The sequence below is a fragment of the Geotrypetes seraphini genome, chromosome 4, assembly GCF_902459505.1.
Source record: "Geotrypetes seraphini chromosome 4, aGeoSer1.1, whole genome shotgun sequence".
Lineage (NCBI taxonomy): Eukaryota > Metazoa > Chordata > Amphibia > Gymnophiona > Dermophiidae > Geotrypetes > Geotrypetes seraphini.
Window position 1 is genome coordinate 127,652,188 of NC_047087.1, and position 18,033 is coordinate 127,670,220.

The 18,033-nt window shown below is 45.4% G+C and overlaps 1 protein-coding gene across 4 annotated transcripts in view; it reads right to left on the reverse strand.

The window, feature by feature from the left end:
* The window catches only part of BRWD1 (bromodomain and WD repeat domain containing 1), a 614,838-nt gene that overhangs the window by 309,651 nt on the left and 287,154 nt on the right, over positions 1–18,033 (reverse strand). Inside the window, exon 16 of one of the 4 annotated variants that reach the window (XM_033941458.1) lies at positions 11,472–11,768. The exons of the other annotated variants lie outside the window; for them this stretch is intronic. Coding sequence (XP_033797349.1) covers positions 11,751–11,768 — 18 coding nt within the window. The 3' untranslated portion in view covers positions 11,472–11,750. Of the gene's footprint in view, positions 1–11,471; positions 11,769–18,033 lie in introns of those variants that run through there. 4 annotated transcript variants of the gene reach the window in all.

Sequence of the window (18,033 nt, forward strand, 5' to 3'; positions counted from 1 at the left end):
AGGTTTGATGGGGGGGGGCAAGAAGGACATACACCGCTGGACCACCAAGCAATGTTTTTCACAAACTAATAATGAGGAATAAAACAGAAATGACCGTGTTTCTTTATTAGGTGGTGATTACAATGTCTGAAAAAAACAATCTTTGAGAAGCAGAATACCCACCAAGTTTAAGAGACTGAAATGCCACTTAGTGTTAGAGTTCATATGATTTACTGTATCTCAACCCACGCTACTTAAATTCTAGAAAACTAAAAGTACAGGGCCCATGTTCCGTCAAGATGAGACATTAGCAGAGTGACATTGGAGATGATGGCAGAAAAGGTTCACCCATCTAGTCTGCCCTTCTGTCTTCCTCTCTGGCTTTCTTCCAGCTTCAGCAGAAGAACCTTAAAAATTTGCAAACTTAAGTGAACACCAATCCCCCATCTTTATGCTTTCCATGAGGACAATTTTCAAAGATGGAAGGATGAAGTCGTTTATACTGATAAACCAGTTGACCAAAAATTACTCTTACACAATCCAGCTTAAAAGTACCTGTGTGAATACTTCTGCGGTAGCTTTTTTGAGGATGACTGCTTTATTTTTGCACTCTTTGAGAACTCCAGCACTGTGTTAAGAGAGAAGCTTCAGGTTATGTGCTGCTTGTTTTAGAGCACTATAAGAACTCCTATGTTATATAGGAGCTATATGTGTGACATGCTGTGCATTTGCTTTGTATGAGAACTCCAGTTTATGTCAGAAAGAAAGTTCAGTTATAGCCTGTGTATGTTAAAGCTGCACGAGTATAGCCGGTTGTGTATTTTTGGCAGAGATCTAATTTCTTACAGCCAAGGGGAGACGGGCAAGAGGAGCAGTTAAATGTGTAGTCAGTAGTTCACAGCTCTGAAATGTGCATGACACCCTGGGATCCCTGCAACCTATTTCCCAGCCATTCAGCGAAGAGTGCTTCCTATGCTAGGTAACAGTCTCCTCTAAGGAAATTCACACAAGCCACTCCCATCCAAGAAGACAAGGCTGCACACATTCCTTCTCATTCTGTCCTGTATTTACAACTCTCTCTCTCTTCCCCTCTGTCTTTTTTACTTTCATTCTTTCACTGCTGTAGGATTCTTGGATGGTTGTCATGCACAAGAGAGAGAGAGAGAGAGGGCTGCAGTGATTTAGAGAGTTGCGCGGGGACAGAAATCCCACCCGTCCCCACCCGTCCCCGCCAAAGTCCCACCCGTCCCCACCCGTCCCCGTGAGGACTCCCACCCGTCCCCACCCGTCCCCGCGAGGAATCCCTCCGTCCCCACCCGTCCCCGCGAGGAATCCCCTCCGTCCCCACCCGTCCCCGCGAGGAATCCCCTACGTCCCCGCTTGTCCCTATAAACTACAGAAATAGTTATTTAATTTAATTATGCTACTGAATTAAAGGCTCTGGTAGAAACCCATTTAAAAATAAGCAAAAAGACTTTATTAATTTGGAAATATTAATTGGGAAGAATACATACTCTGTAAACGGGTTTCTACCAGAGCCTCTAATGTTTATAAATTTTTATCAACACAACTAATATACTACTTTATCCTTAAGCAAAAAAAAAAAATAATAATAATTTTTTTCCTACCTTTATTGCCTGGTTTCTGCTTTCTTCATGTTCTCATTCAATTCCTTCCATCCACTGCCTCTCTTCTCTCTGTGTCTTCCATTTGCTCTGTTACTGTGCCTCTCCCTTTCTCCCCCCTCCCAAATTGGTCTGGCACCCATCTTTTTCCCTCCGCTCCCCCCATAGTCTGGCACCTCTGTCTTCTTCCCTGCCAGCGTCTTCTTCCCATTCCCTCTTCCCCATTTCCTTTCAGTGTCCTTCTCCCCCACCATCTTTCCCATGTCCTGTCAGGCAGCATCCTTCTCCCCTCTCTGCCTTCCCCATGTCCTTTCAGCGGCCTTCTCCCCCCTCTGTCTTCCCCATGTCCTTTCAGTGGCATTCTCCACCCCTTTGTCTTCCCAGTACTTTCAGGGTCCTTCCCCCCCCCCTTCCTCCCGTTTACCCCATGTCCTTTCAGCGTTCTTTTCCACCCCTTTGTCTTCCCCAGTACTTTCAGCGGCCTTCTCCCCCCTTAAGCGTCTTTTCTTCTCCACTCCACCTTTCCTCCCTCCCTGCCTCCACCTTTGTGGCGCTTTTGCACCCGACCGACAACAGAACAGGCCCGGTCGGACAAATCTCCCTGTCCTGTAGCCGCGAATCTAAATTACCTTCTTACAGCAGCTGGAGTAGTGAAGCTGCTGTAAGAGGTAATTTAGATTCGCGGCTACAGGGCAGGGAGATTTGTCGGCCGGGCCTGTTGTCGGTCGATCGGGGGACCTGACCGGCTGTGCACATTCTCCGGGGCGGACCGCCCCCTCCCCCCTCTTTCGTACGCCATTGCCTTCTTCCTACCTGCCCTGCCGCACACAGCCGACCGGAAGTCTTCCTGATGTCAGCGCTGACGTCGGAGGAAGGGAGGGCTTTGCTTAAGCCCTCCCTCCGACGTCAGCGCTGACATCGGGAAGATTTCCGGTCGGATGTGTGCTGCGACAGGGCAGGTAAGGAGAAGGAGACTACCCTCGCGGCTCGACCAACCCCGCTGCGATCCAACCCCGCAGGAACCCCGCGACCCTCGGAGGCGTCCCCACGGGATCCCCGCGACCCTAGGGGGCGTCCCCACGGGATCCCCGTGACCCAAAGGGGGAACCCGCGGGATCCCCGCGGGATTCCCGTCATCCCCGTTCCCGTGCAGCTCTCTACAGTGATTGTGAGAGGAGTTTCCCAGTTACAAAATAAGGTTTCTTTTAGCAGACTATGTAAAGACAGCTTGAGAAGTTCCTTAGGTGGCTCATCACAGTCCAAGTCATCTAACAACTCTGCCCTGTGCTCAGTGTCTGCCTCTATCTTGACCGGCAGAGCCTGTCCCAACTGTCTCACATATTTAATGAAAGCATGTTTCTGGAAGAGACCTCCTTCTTGGGGGAGGAGGAGTAGGATCCAATGGTATTCCATAGGATTCTGGAGTAGACAAGGTGGCCTCACACTCAGAATCAGTAGGGTGCTGAGACAGGTCAGATTCAACTGCCTGTGCCTCAGGAGATTCTCTGGAAGAGGAGGAGAATGGTGAGATCGGCGAGACGATGCTCCATGATGCCTTTAGTACTGATCCGATGAGGAGGAAGACGAGCGATGGGAAAATCTCTTACTCCCAGTAGCATGGGATCGATGGTTTGATGCAGAGCATCTAGTCGAAAAAGATTGACATTGCATTGAAGAATGTCACTGCCTCGAGGAAGAGCGATGACGCTTTGATGAAGAGCATTGCTCAGAGGGAGGAGATCAATGTCTTGATGAAGAGCGTCGATGCGCACTAGTCGATCAATGGAATGTTGATCGATGCCTCGATGTGCTATGCTAAGACTGAGCCAGTACCAAGGGAGAGGAAATTAACAGCGGCGCTGCATGCAACTTCAGGATGTCTCCAAGCTCCTTCCGAAAGAACTCGTTGCTGACAGCTCCTTCAATCTGGAACTCCCTACCCTTATACATTAGAGCAGAACAAAACTTGGATAAATTCAAGAGTAGATTAAAATGCTTTCATTTAAAAGATGCCTACAATTGATTTCTCCTATTTAAAATAAAAAATAAAAAAGTTTTTTGACCAAACCCTACCTTGTGCATATCCTACTGTTTTTATCCTATTATGTTTTCTTTCTTCACAAATTATAGTTCTTTTTTCTCATCCTCTCCCTATTCAAATTTGTCCATCTTGTAAGGTTTATTATTTGTAATTTGTTCCCTATTTAATATGTAGACGCTTTGAATCCTATATAGACGCTTTGAATCCTATGTTAAGCATTTAATCAAATTTTAATAAACTATGAAACTATTTTAATTTTACACAATAGTATATTAAGTTAGAATAATCTTTGCTACTTCCTTTTCATAATAATTAGGTATATGCAATGTAGGCACACATAGAGATCTGTTATTTAAGTTTAAGATGAACTGTGAAAATTGTGCAGGCTGCATTCCAATAAAACAGTGAAGGTATGCTAGAGGTCCTTTTTAGGTTAGATTTTAGATATATAGTGATCTGACACACATATTAGTAAACTGTTGAGAAACAAGTCAATATTTAAAGAGCAAACACTTAACGGCTTTATTTTGAATAAAACATACTTGCCCCAAGTTGTATTATGTGATTTACACAAAAATTGAGAGGAGCACATTAGTATCCTTTTAAGAACTATTCAACCCCTTCCCTTTTCTCAACACTAACATGAGATAGGATGCTGCATACTAGTGCTGCCCGATTCACGATTCGAATCGATTTAATTTAATCGGCCTCCCAATTCAATGACTGACCCTTCCTCCATGCCTTCCTAAAGCAGGAGCCGCTCCTGCTTGAGGGGGGAGGGTCAGTCAGAAAGGCCTGCATCTTCCCCGAGCTTCCTCGCTCTTACCTTAAGGCTAATACAGCATCCTGCAGGATTGCTGGTGCTATAGCGATCCCTGCAGCTGCCCGTTGTCCTCAACGGCATGTTCTCTCTGCTACGGTCCTGCCCCTGCTCCGACGTCAAGGGCAGGATCGTGGCAGAGAGAACATGCTGCTGAGGACGACAGGCAGCTGCAGGTAATCTAATCTAATTGTATACCGCATCATCTCTATATTCGTAAAGCTCGACACGGTTAACAAGAGTTAGGGTAGAAAGGAACTCCAGTGGGGGCAAAAAGAGGAGAAAAGAATTAGAGGACTAAAATGACCAGAGAGGGAGGAGGAGATACGTTTTTGAGAATAACCAGGTTTTCAGATGTTTACGGAAGAGTTGGAGAGAGCTCTGAATCCTGAGAGGGGAGGTAAGGTTGTTCCAGAGCTCAGTGATTCTGAAAGGGATGGAGGAGCCGAGTTTTCCTACAAGAGAAACGCCTTTTAGCAAGGGAAAGGAAAGTTTCATTTTTTGGGTGGATCTGGTGGAATTAGGGTTGGAGGAGTTCCAAGCGAGAGGGATGAGGGGAGGGAGGATGCCGTGTAGGATCTTGAAAGTGAGGCAGGCACATTTGAAGTGGACTCTGGAGATTATCTGCAGCCAGTGGAGCTTGGACAGAAGCGGTGAGACATGGTCGAATTTGCTTTTTGCAAAGATAAGCTTGGCAGCGGTATTCTGAATCCGCTGGAGTCTTTGTTAGGCTTAGGTAGATAGAGTTGCAGTAATCCAGTCTAGAAAGGATGGTGGATTGTACTAGGACGGCAAAGTGTTTTTGATGGAAGCAGGATCTCACTTTCCGTAGCATGTGGAGGCTGAAGAAACATTTTTTTTACTAGGGAATTGAAGTGATGGTTGAGGGAAAGTGTAGAGTCAATGATGACTCCCAGAACTTTACTTGAATATTCCAGATGTAAAGTGGGGCCCGAGGACAGTGAGATGGAGGTGGGCAGTGGGTCCAGTTTTGGGCCGAGCCAGAGAAGTTTTGTTTTAGATTTGTTCAGTTTCATCTGCACAGTGTGAGCCCAGGATTGAAGGTTCGATATGCATGAGGTTATGTTCGCCGAGAGGTTTGTGAGGGTTCGGTCGGTCTCGAGGAGGACAAAGATGTCATCTGCGTGTTTCGAGGGGAGAGAGGTGGAGGAGTTTAAGGGAGGCATATAAATGTTGAAAAGGATAGGAGAGAGAGGTGAGCCTTGCGGGACTCCACAGGTCGGGTTCCAGGGGGAGGAGGAGGTGCCCTTCATGTTGACTATGTAGGAGCGGGAGCGTAAGAACTTCAAGAACCAGTCAAGGACTGTGGAGTTGATGCCTATTTCGGTGAGTTGGTAAATTAGAATATCATGATGTACGACATCAAAGGCTGCAGAGAGGTCGAATTGGAGAACGACAGCGAATTTGTTGCGAGAATGGAGATATTGAACTTTTGAGATTAAGGAGGTCAGAAGCGATTCGGTGCTGAAATTGGGATGGAAGCCGTATTGGTAGGGTTGAAGAATGGTGAATTTCTCAAGGTAGGAGGAGAGTTGAGTGGATATGATGGGGAATGGTAAGAAGGGGAATGTTAGCTATTGGACGGTAGCTGGATGGTAGAGCGGGGTCTAGCTCAGGTTTTTTCAGTAGTGGGGTTAGGGAGATATGGCCCATTTCTGGGGAGAAGAGACCTGAATGGAGGGCGGAGTTTATGAGAATGGTAAGAGATGGGGGAGTTCTCGTAAAGGTAGGAGGGGAAAGGATCCAAGGTGCAGTTACAGGATTTCAGTTTGAGGCAGAGATTATAGACCAGGGATTCGGAAACAAGTTCGAAGGAAGACCAGGATCTGTCAGCTGGGATAGGATAGGAGTCTGTTAGGAGTGGGTTGGGGGTCGATTGGAATCAGGGATTTGTAGGAGATTGCAGGTGGAAAGGAGCGCCTCAAGGTGGAGACCTTATTGTTGAAGAACTGTGCTAGAGAGTCAGCTGAGGGGGAGGAGGGAAGAATGGAGTCATTTTTGGAGGTTAAGGAACGCCAAATGTTAAACAATGTGCTACTTTGATTGTTGGATTTAGAGATTTTGTCTCCGTAGACGTTTTTACTTGCTTTTTTTAGAACGGTATTGTAGACTTTGATGTTGACCCTCCAGGAGAGTTTGTCTGTAGGGGATTTAGATTTTTTCCATTTTCGTTCCAGAGCACGACATTTCTGCTTCAGTTCTCTGTGGTATGGGAGGTACCAAGGGGCCTTACGGGAGTAGGAAATGGTTTTAGTGGAGAGAGGGGCGAGGAAGTGGAAGGTGGATTCGGAGAGGGCGACACAGTTTTGCCAATTAGTTTCTGGTTCAGCAGGTTTGGAGATAGGGGAATATTTGTCAAGGAAATTGCTCCAGAACAGGTTGCTCGAGATTTTTTTACGGAAGGTAATAGAATTTGAGGTGCGGAATGGGGGCCCGAGATGCGACATGAAGATGGGGAGGCAGAAGGCCCCTAGGTAGTGGTCGGACCAGGGTACAATTTCCCAGCGAATGTCGTCGGTTGAGGTTTTGTGAGTAGTAAGATCTAGAAAGCTGATGAGGTCTAGTGTGTGGCCTTTTTCATGGGTAGGGGAGAGTGTAGGGGGGGGGGGGGAAAGCCTAAAGTGGAGAGGAAGCTATTAAATTTGGATGCATCATTGCTGGAGACATCGTCGAGGTGGAGATTGATGTCTCCGATGATCAATAATCTTTGAAATCTGAGGAAGGCGTTTGTTATGGTTTCAAAGACGAGTTCGGAGGAATTGTTCCAAGGGGCAGGTGGGCTGTATAGAAGCAGGATACCCAGAGGTTGAGGGTGGAATTCGTCGCTAACTGAGGCTAACATGTATTCTAATGAAGAGTGGCAGCCCTTTTCAAGGAGCTGGACATCAAAGAATGATTTGATAAGGAGGGCCAGGCCACCTCCTTTTCGGTTGGTTCTTGGAGAAAAGAGGCCTTGGTAGCCATGGGAACAAAGTTCGTTTTGAGTGAATTGGTCATCTTTTGTGATCCAAGATTCTGTGATGTATAGGAATCCGGGGTCTGAATCCTCGAGTAGGTCTTTTAAGATTTGAATCTTATTGCAAGCAGATCTGGCATTGCAATAGAATACCGGGACTGGGGTGAGAGAGTGTAAGGCAAGGTTGGGGGGGGGGGCAGAAGCGGGGATAGGTTTAAGAGAGGCATGGTTGACTCTGCGAGGGATTTTATAGGATGGGTGGTGTTTGGGGCGTATCAGTGTGGGAATTCTGAGGCCAGGGCAGATACTGCGGGTGTGTGTAGAGTCGAGGAGGTTGGGGAAAGGGGGTGTCAGGCAGGGGGAGAGTTTGAGAGAAGAACAGAGTAGGAGAAGAAGGAGCCAAGAGGGTGGCTTCATGATGAGAGATGGGGAATTGTGGGCTTGGCGGGCCTGTTTGAGGCGTGTGAGAGAAGATTACGGAGGAGCGGCTAGGTAATAATGTACAAACGATGTTAGACAAAAACTAGTAGAGCGTTTCTAAATTGGAGTTAATCTGAAAATGAACACATGGAAGAGGGATGAAAATAATCCGGCTATCGCTTCAGTATTCAGATTAGCATAGACTTTTGGATACAATAGGCATTTAACATATTATCTGAGAAGTGACGGCAGTTCTCAAGTTTTAAGAAAAAAGCAAGCAATTAATAAATTATAAGATTCAAGAAGTGATTAAGATAATTTTTTGATTTTTTTTTTTGTCTTATGAAATTTTTTTTTTTTTGAGAGCTAGTAGTGTAGTTTACAGTTGGATGAGTACACGAATAGACTTAGTGATGAAAGGTCTCACAAATTAAACTTAAACATAAGAAAAAGTTACCCCTGCTGGCTCGAGGGGATGGGCGGAGCGGCGCTCTTGAGACCCGCCGATGTGGCTGCTGGTTCCGTTTGGCGATAGCCCTGTTTCCCTTTCAATCACTCCCCTGCTCGAACGTGGGGATGGTAGAGATGAGGCCAGGAGCCCAGCAGGATAAGGGCCACCAAAACTGGCCGCTGGTGAACCAGGCGCCAAATGCGCTGCTCCTCTCTTGTTCTCTCCCCTGTTAGAAAGGTGGAGGGGTGGAGAAGAGGCTAGGAGCTCTGCGGGACAGAGCCACCGAATCTGGCCGCTGGTGATCCAAGCGCCGATTGCGCTGCTCCTCTCTTGGTTCTCTCCAGCAATCCTGCAGGCTGCTGTATTAGCTGCTTAAAGTAAATGCGGGGAAGCTGGGGGAACATGCAGGCTTGCGGGGGGAGCAGGCCTTCGCGGCGGGGAGGAGGAGGAAGAGTGCTTTCACAGTAGGGTGGGGGGCAGGCCTTTGCAGCGGGGAGGAGGAGGAATAATAATAATAATAACTTTATTCTTCTATACCGCCACAATCTTGCGACTTCTAGGCAGTTTACAATCAAGAGTGCTGGACATTCAGCGAAATACAATAAGTAGATATTCAGAGGAAATACAGAGATCAGAGACCTCAGGAGGCAATAGTATAGAAATACAATTTGCTGAGCGAAAATGTAATATGTACATTTTAGTAGGTAATGTCCGACAGGACCTGTTGGGGATAAATAGCAACGTAAAGTTACGATAAGATGAAGATAACAGATTATATTTATAACAGTGCTGTAAGTTCAGGTGGAATAGGGAGGGGGGAGGGAGAGGGAGAGCGGGTCAATTGTTTAGGTATTTCTGGAACAGGTATGTTTTTAGGCGTTTCCTGAATTCCCCGTATGTAGTGGGCGAAAGCAGTTGGTCTAAGTCTTTGCCCCATAGGACTGCTTGGTGAGAGAGAAGGTGTTCATGGTATTTTTTCATTTTGCAGCCTCTAAGTGGAGGGGAAATGAGTTTTGGGTGTGTGTTTCTCTTAAGTTTGTTATTAGAAAATGCGAAAAGGTCTGTTATGTACTTGGGGGTCAGGCCGTATAGTACTTTGAAGCAGAGGCAGGCAAATTTAAACCTTACTCGTGCTTCCGTTGGTAGCCAGTGCAGCTGCCGATAGTAGGGTGTCACGTGGTCGAATTTCTTCAGCCCGAAGATAATTCTGACCGCAGCATTTTGCATTATTTGGAGACGTCTCATATTCTTTTGTGAGATTGCTAGATAGGCGATGTTGCAGTAGTCAAGCTGACTCAGTATGAGGGATTGCACTAGGATTCTGAATGTTGACGTATCGAAGTATGATTTAATGGTTCTGAGTTTCCAGAGAGTAAGGAAACCTTTTCTGGATAGGGAATCCACTTGTTCCTTCATTGTTAGACATTGGTCTAGAATAACAACTAGTATTTTCATAGTGGGCTGAATAGGGTAGTTGAGTTTATTGATGCATAGTGGGGTTTTATTGTCAAGCGGGTAAGGGGAGGCAACGAAGAATTTTGTTTTTTCTGGGTTGAGCTTGAGCTTGAAATCTGTCATCCATTGTTTCATCTCATTTATGGCATCGGATGCCTTGGGAATGGTTTCCGAGATGGAGTTGGCGAATGGGATGATGATCATAAAGTCATCTGCTTAGCTGAATAGTTTTATTCCTAGTTGGGTTAGTTTCACACCTAATGAGGACATGTAGATACTGAAAAACAGTGGGGAAAGCGATGACCCTTGTGGCACTCCGGATGAGTTGCTCCAGGTGTCGGAGTGTTCGTTGTTAAAGCGTACCTGGTAAGAACGGGATGTGAGGAAGCCACGAAACCAGTTTAGTACCTCAGCTCTGATACCAATGGCGTCTAAGCATTGCATCATTTTCTCATGGTCTACCACATCAAATGCAGAGTTCATGTCGAATTGCATGATCAGGGCGTTGATGCCCTTATAAATAATAGGCGCAGATAGTCTAGGATGGCAGCGATTACTGTCTCAGTACTGAATAGGGTTCTAAAGCCGGATTGAGTTTCATGCAGGAGAGAGAATTGATTAAGGTAGTCCATTAGTTGGGTGTGTACTAGTCCTTCCATGATTTTTACAATGAATGGGATAGATGCTATTGGTCTGTAGTGTTTTATTAGCGCTGAGGATTCTTTTCTATTTTTTGAGATGGGGGTTATTATTATGTGGCTGTTGTTAGTGAGGAAAGTCCCATTTTTTAGGTTGTGAGTTAGGTAGTGTAATAGTGATATTTTGAATTCTGGTGGTGCCGCTTTCATAATCTCCGGAGGGCACGTATCTAGGATGCAGTGAGATTTAGAGTATTTGTTGTAGAGTTTGGTATAGGTATTCCATTCTGGATCTAGAAAGGAACTCCAGATCATGTCTGTAGGTATTTCATTGTCATGTGAGTTAGCTATTTGGTAGTTGCTGGGGATGATTGTTCAGTGTTCTCCCCAGAAACTTTTTCCAGACGGGTGGCATGAAAAAGTAGCCGGGTGGGGCGGGACAGGGAAATTTGGTGGTGGGGAAAATTAAGGGCTCCTTTTACTAAGCTGCAATAGCGTTTTTAGCGCGTGCAGAATTGCCGCGCTACACGGCTAGAACTAACCGTCTAGCATGTGCGGCAATTCTACGTGAGCTAAGCGTGTGGTAAAACCGCTATCGCAGCTTAGTAAAAGGAGCCCTAAATGTGTACTATTTGTATTAGTTAATTATTATTAGTTATTTTCCAATGCTCAATATGGCAGCCTTTCTTAAGGTTTGACACTTGTTCCATAATATATATATTAAATTTAAGAAGTATCCAATTCTAGAATAATTAGATATTTTCCTGCTTTCAAATGGTATAGAACGAAAGTAGAACCCTACCTAAATCGAGGAGGTACAAAAACAAGGTAAGAATTAAAGAACCTCCCTCACCCCAAGGAGTCAAAAAAGTTTAGGGGAAAGAGATGAAGTCCAGCTCCAGACTTAAGAAAATTCAAAAAGTAAATCTATAAACTTAAGATTTTAAAGTGTTAAACGGACAAGCCCTCAGTCACACAGCAACCTCTGGAATCTCCAGGGCAAAGCTGTCGCGGGTTTGCACCCAGAAAGGTGTTAACTGCGAAACATCCCCGGGCTTGCTCCGAATAATATTTCAAGTGCCTATAAAGTGCAATGTGTGAAAAACTCAAATAGAAAAAACACACACTATCAGAGTAAAGATAGAGTTCATCTCTTTCCCCTAAGCTGGGGGCCAAGCAGGAAAGTAAGTGTCCAAATCTAACCGAGCTCAAAAAAACACAGTCTGAAAGAACTTAGCTTCTCCGTGTGTGGTGGAGGTACTGATCAACAAGCAGCAAACAAAGTCTTCGTCCAACGGACTCCGTTTCGGGGGTGTGCGCCCCCTTCTTCAGGAACCGCACTGCTCAATGACCCTCGGTTTCCTAAGTGAAGCAGGGAAGAAATGGTCCTTGGGGTGAGGGAGGTTCTTTAATTCTTATCTTTCAAATGGTATAGAGCAGCGTCTCTCAAACTTTTTTAACTCCGGCACACTAAACGGAGCAAATGTTTTTTGTGGCACACTAAATGCAGCAAATGTTTTTTCATGGCTGGAAAAAAATTCTGGGGAGAACACTGATGCCCTAATTTTCAAGGTCCAATCACATCAAAGAATGATGCTTATCTGGGCAGTTGTATAATAAAAAGAATGGATAAGATAACATGAGAAATGAAATTGTCATGAATCAGAGGGATACATACCCTGTAGGTCCTAAAAGCAGGCTTGTGGATTAGATATAAACTATGAAGGCAGTGGCATAACTAGCATATGTGACACCTGAGGCCCATCATTTTATGACACCCCCCCATCTGTATGAAAAACATGATTTTTAGTAACAATCTACACATCACACAAGAGTGTGCCTAGGAAAAGGCAGCATCTTACATATTGCAGTGAGCAGTACATCAATACACCCATTGTAAAACTAAACAAGCCAGACTAGTACAGATCAATCCTACACAGTCAATCCTAACTGAAAACCATGTCTTTCGAACACACCTTCGCTTAATATGGAATATGTAATCACAAACTAACCCCTCTCCCTTTTACAAAACTGTAATGTGGTTTTTAGCTATGGTGGTAACCGTTCAGACTCTCATAGAATTCTGAGCAATTACAACCATGGCCAGTGTTAAAAAAAACGCTCTACAGTTTTGTAAAAGGGGGGATAAAATAGAAAAACGTAGACAAAGGTTAAATTGAACTACCAAGAAGCTGGACTCTGTATACAATGCAACACCACAGAAACAGCGATGCATCTCCCCTAAAGCAAAAAAATAAATAAATATAATTTTTTTCTACATTGTCTTCTCTGGTTTCTGCTTTCCTCATAGTCTTGACACTCTCTTCCTTTCATCCATTGTCTACCCTCTCTCTGCCCCTTCTATATGGCATCTTCTCTCCTTGTATTCCCCTTCCATCTCTCCCTACAACCCTATTATTCTGGCATCCATCTTCTTCCCTTCCCTCCTTAAATGGTCTCGCATCTCTCTCCTCTTCTTCCCTTCCCTCTCCCACACCCCCATGGTCTGGCATTTCACTCTCTCCTCTCCCTTCCCCCCACTTCCATCAGCATCTGCCCCCTTTCTTTCCCTCCAACCCAATTCCATCCAGTATCCTTCCCCCTTATGTCTCTCTCTCCTTTCCCTGCTACCAATTCCATCAGCATCTGCCCCCTTTTTCTCCCTCCACCACCCTTCCTTACCACCCTGACCTCCTTTTTCTCCCTCCACCACCCTTCTATACTCCTCTCTCCCTCCAAACCAGCAAGGTCCCATGATGACTGCTTCTGTTGCCTCTGCCTCTGGAAGATGTAAGTGACGTTGGAGGGGGTGGGCCGGCAGACACAGGGAATTGCAGCAAGGTTCTGCAATTCCGGAGGCAGAGGCGGCAAATGCAGTCATCGTGGGACCTTCCTGCACTTCAGTGCGGCTGCTGACTCTGCTTTAGAATAAGTACAGCAGCCGTGCTGAGGTGCAGGTGCCATTTAGAGCAGCTTGGAAGGTTCTGGATTCAGCCGGCTGTGTACCCCCCTAGGGCTGGCACCCGGGGCGGTCTGCCACTGTATGAGGGGATAAAAAATAATAGAAAGAATGGATAACTTGACCAATTTAGACATGTCATACAATTATAACCACAAAAATACGTCATAAAATGTAATTCTAAACTCAAAAGACTCCAGACGAAAAGCATACTATAGAAAGGGAACTAAAAAAGACCAAACCCATAGTACTAAGATCCAAATGCTAAAATCGGACATGTCCATTACGAAGAGACGTGTGAATCACCGCTAATTATAACGAGTGAGTCTTTAAAATATGAGACGGTAACGGATAGCCAGACCTGGTGAACGGAAGTGACAAATACTGGAGCCAAAACCAGAGCACCGTGATGAAACTTGAATATGATGATACCTTGCATTTCTTGGCGTTGAAGCCCAGCTGTCAGGTAGATGACCAACGTTCCAACAAAAACAGGTCCTGCGTCATACTATCGTGTAAATCGGAGCCGCTCACTATGTTAAATAGTTTGGCGTTGTCGGCGAATAGTGTTATTTTACCTTGAAGCCCCTGAGTCAGGTCCCCTATGAATAAGTTGAAAAGGAGCGGTACTCCACTTGTCACTTCTGACATTTTAGAGAGGGTACCTTTAACCACCACCCTCTGAAGTCTACCATTGGCTATTTTTTGGGCTTGCGAGCTACTTTTAAAATGACCAAGTCAAAATGATCTACTAACAATAAAAATTTTTTTAAAAAACCACAAAGCACACTATACGCAGAGAAAATGTTTATAATCATTCCTATTCCGGGGTTTTCTCAAAGAGGTCAAAGCAGATGACTCTATGCACTGTCACCTCACTAACAACCATACAAAAATAGACAAATATACCCCCTCCCTTTTTACTAAACCGAATTTATGCTTCAGGGATCTAACATGTGTGTGCCGGCTTCCCTTCTCTTCCCCCCCACCCCCCCACCCCCCCGGACATAACTTCCGGTTTCGGAGGGAAGAGAAGGGAAGCCGGCACACACACGTTAAAGCCCCGGAGCATAAGTTCGCTACGGGCTAAGGTGAAATCTTCAAGCCGGCTTTTTTTTTTTTAATGTTGAGCAGCAGCGGAGGCAGCAGAATTTAGCTGGGCGGTCATCTAAATTACCCGGGCGGACCGCCCAGCTGAAAGGCCCTAGGGAGAACACTGTTGTTACATCGTTATTGCTTATACAGTTATTTTTTAGTTTTTTAATTTTGGAATCAAAATATAGAGCTAGGTCCTTCGCGGTAGGCAACTTCGTGTTGTGCTCAGGTGTGGTGTAGCGGGTGGTGTCAAATAGGTTTGTGACTATGTTGAATAACTCTTTTGTATTGATTCCTTGTGAACCTTTGTATGATAAGTTAATTTTGGTGGAGTAGAACGCTTTGCATTTGTCTTTTATCAGTTGTTTGTAGGTTTTTATGTAGGCTCTCTATTTGTTGCAGTCTGTCAGTTCTCCTGTTTTATTCCAAATTCTTTCTAATCGCCTAGCTGTTTGTTTCATTTTTAATAGTTCAGTGTTGAACCATTTGCTGTATTTGTTTGCGTTGCTTTTGCTTTTATGAATGGGGGCGATTTTATCTAGGATGGAAGTACTGGTTGTATTCCAATGGTCCCAGAAGTCTATTCCTTCCTCTGTTACTGTCTGCGGTTCATATTCTGACCAGTATTCTTCTGGATTAATATAACCTCTTGTTTGATGTTTTTTTTTTTTATCATCAGACGTGTTTTAGATTTTCGGTGTGACTAGATCAGCTTAAAATAATAGGTGAAGTGGTCGGACCAGATGTCGTGATGCCAGGTGCCTTCAGTCAGAGAGATGAAAGGGTCAAGGTTTTCCTTTGTGGACATGGCAACTAGGTCTAAATGATGGCCTTTTTCGTGAGTTTGTGTGGGTACGGGGATGTTGTAGTTGAGTAGAGTTAGGAAGTTTTTAAGCTCTATTGCGTCTGTGTTGTTCTCTTCGTCTAGGTGTAAATTTATGTCCCCTGTGATGATGTTGTAGTTGGGGCTGATAGAATTGTGCAGGACAAATTTGCAGAAGTCTTCTTTGGCTTTGGGCCAGTTTTTAGGCGGGATGTAGAATAGTATGCTGGATAAGGATTCTTCTAGCTGGGTATTATTGATTTTACAGGCTAGGATTTCTAGGTTGTCGGTCATTTTAGAATCTAGAAGTTCGAACTTGAATCCTTCTTTAAGGATTATGGCTAATCCTCCTCCTTTTTTTCCTGTGCGGTTTATCGTAAGGATTTTGAAATTGTTTGGTAGAAGATCAGATATAATAGGATCATCTTCAGATAGTAAGCAAGTTTCAGTTAGAAAGAGGCAGGCTATTTGTTTGCTGGTGATCCAGTCATTTATGAGGAATGCCTTGTTTCTAACAGATCTGGTATTAAGATATGCACATGGGATGGAGGTGGTTGCAGCATTTACTGTTGAGTTAGTGGTTTTGATGGTTTTTATTTCCCTTGTTCTTTTTTTAAGGGTATGGTGGTGTCTTTTTTTTATATGAGATTACATTAATATGATTTGTACTGTCTTCTTGCAGGTTGGTGATGTAGGGGAAGGATAGAACAGGGTGGTGGATGGATTGTAATTGAGGGTAGAGAGAGTGAACGTCTTTGATGTTACCGCTTATTAGGTAGATCAGTAGGATTAGTAGGAGATTCATGATTGGAAGAGTGCCTTCACAGCAGGAGGCAAGCCTGTGCAGAGGGACGAGGAGGAAGGAGTAAGAGAGGGGAGATGCCAGACTTGGGGTGAAGTGAAGGGAAGAGAGAGACCAAACCAAAAAGAGGGGAAGGAAAGCAGAGGAGAGGTGCTGGACTAATGGAGAGAGAAATGCAAGACCACAAGGGGAACGGTACAAGAGGGACAGATACTGTTCCAAAGTAGGTGGGCAGGGTGTAGGATAGATAGTAGGAGAAAGCAATGTAACTTACCGTAACAGTTGTTATCCAGGGACAGCAGGCAGGTATTCTCACTAGTGGGTGATGTCATCCGACAGAGCCCCGATATGGACATCTTGCAAGCATGTCTTGCTTGAAGAAACTCAGAAGTTTCGAGATGCCCGCACCGCGCATGCGCCAGTGCCTTCCCGCCCGATGCACCGGGCGTGTCTCCTCAGTTCAGGTAGCTAGCAGAGAAGCCAACCCAGGGGAGGTGGGTGGGACGTGAGAATAGCTGCCTGCTGTCCCTGGATAACAACTGTTACGGTAAGTAACATTGCTTTATCCCAGGACAAGCAGGCAGGTATTCTCACTAGTGGGTGAACTCCAAGCTAACCTCAATGGGATGGAGGGAGAGTTGGCAACTTAGGAGAACAAATTTTGTAACACAGTTTGGCCAAACTGCTCATCCCATCTGGAGAAAGTATCCAGACAATAATGAGAGGTGAACGTATGAACCGAGGACCAAGTGGCAGCCCTACAAATCTCCTCAATCGGTGTCGATCTGAGGAAGGCTACAGAGGCTGCCATTGCTCTGACCCTATGTGCTGTGACCTTACAGGGAAGGGGTAATCCAGCCTGGGCATAGCAGAAAGAGATACAAGCCGCCATCCAGTTGGAGATGGTGCGCTTCGATACAGGTCGACCCAACTTGTTTGGATCAAAGGAGACGAAAAGTTGAGGAGCAGTTCTGTGTGGTTTGGTGCGATCCAAGTAGAAAGCCAAAGCACGTTTACAGTCCAGAGTGTGAAGAGCTGATTCTCCAGGATGAGAATGAGGCTTTGGAAAGAACACTGGAAGCACAATGGATTGGTTGAGGTGAAATTCAGAGACCACTTTAGGCAGGAATTTCGGGTGAGTGCGGAGGACCACCTTGGCATGATGGAATACTGTGAAAGGTGGGTCCGCCACCAAGGCCTGAAGCTCACTGACCCTGCGAGCAGATGTGAGGGCCACCAGAAAAACCACTTTCCAAGTGAGAAACTTGAGTGGAGCCTTGCTCAGAGGCTCAAAAGGAGGTTTCATAAGCTGAGAAAGGACAACATTTAGATCCCAAACCACTGGAGGCGGTTTGAGAGGAGGATTGACATGAAAAAGTCCTTTCATAAATCTGGAAACCACAGGATGAGAAGAGAGAGGTTTCCCTTGTAGAGGCTGATGGAAAGCCGCAATAGCACTCAGGTGGACTCGTATAGATGTCGACTTGAGACCAGACTGAGACAGATGTAAAGATAGTCCAAAACAGAGGATAGGGAGGCTCGCTGAGGCTCCTTAGAATTGGAAATACACCATGAAGAAAATCTAGTCCATTTTTGGGAGTAGCATTGACGAGTAGCAGGCTTCCTGGAAGCCTCCAAGACATCCCTCACCGCCTGGGAAAACTGGTGCGGAGTTACGTTGAGAGGAACCAAGCTGTCAGGTGGAGACACTGCAGGTTGGGATGAAGCAGAGACCCTTGATGCTGAGTAAGCAGTGAAGGAAACACTGGAAGTAGGTACGGTTCCCTGCTGCTGAGTTGAAGTAGAAGGGAGAACCAAGGTTGCCTGAGCCACCGAGGAGCTATCAGAATCATGGTGGCATGGTCGGACTTCAGCTTGACCAGAGTCTTTTGAATGAGAGGGAACGGCGGAAACGCATACAGAAAGCGATTCCCCCCAATCCAGCAGA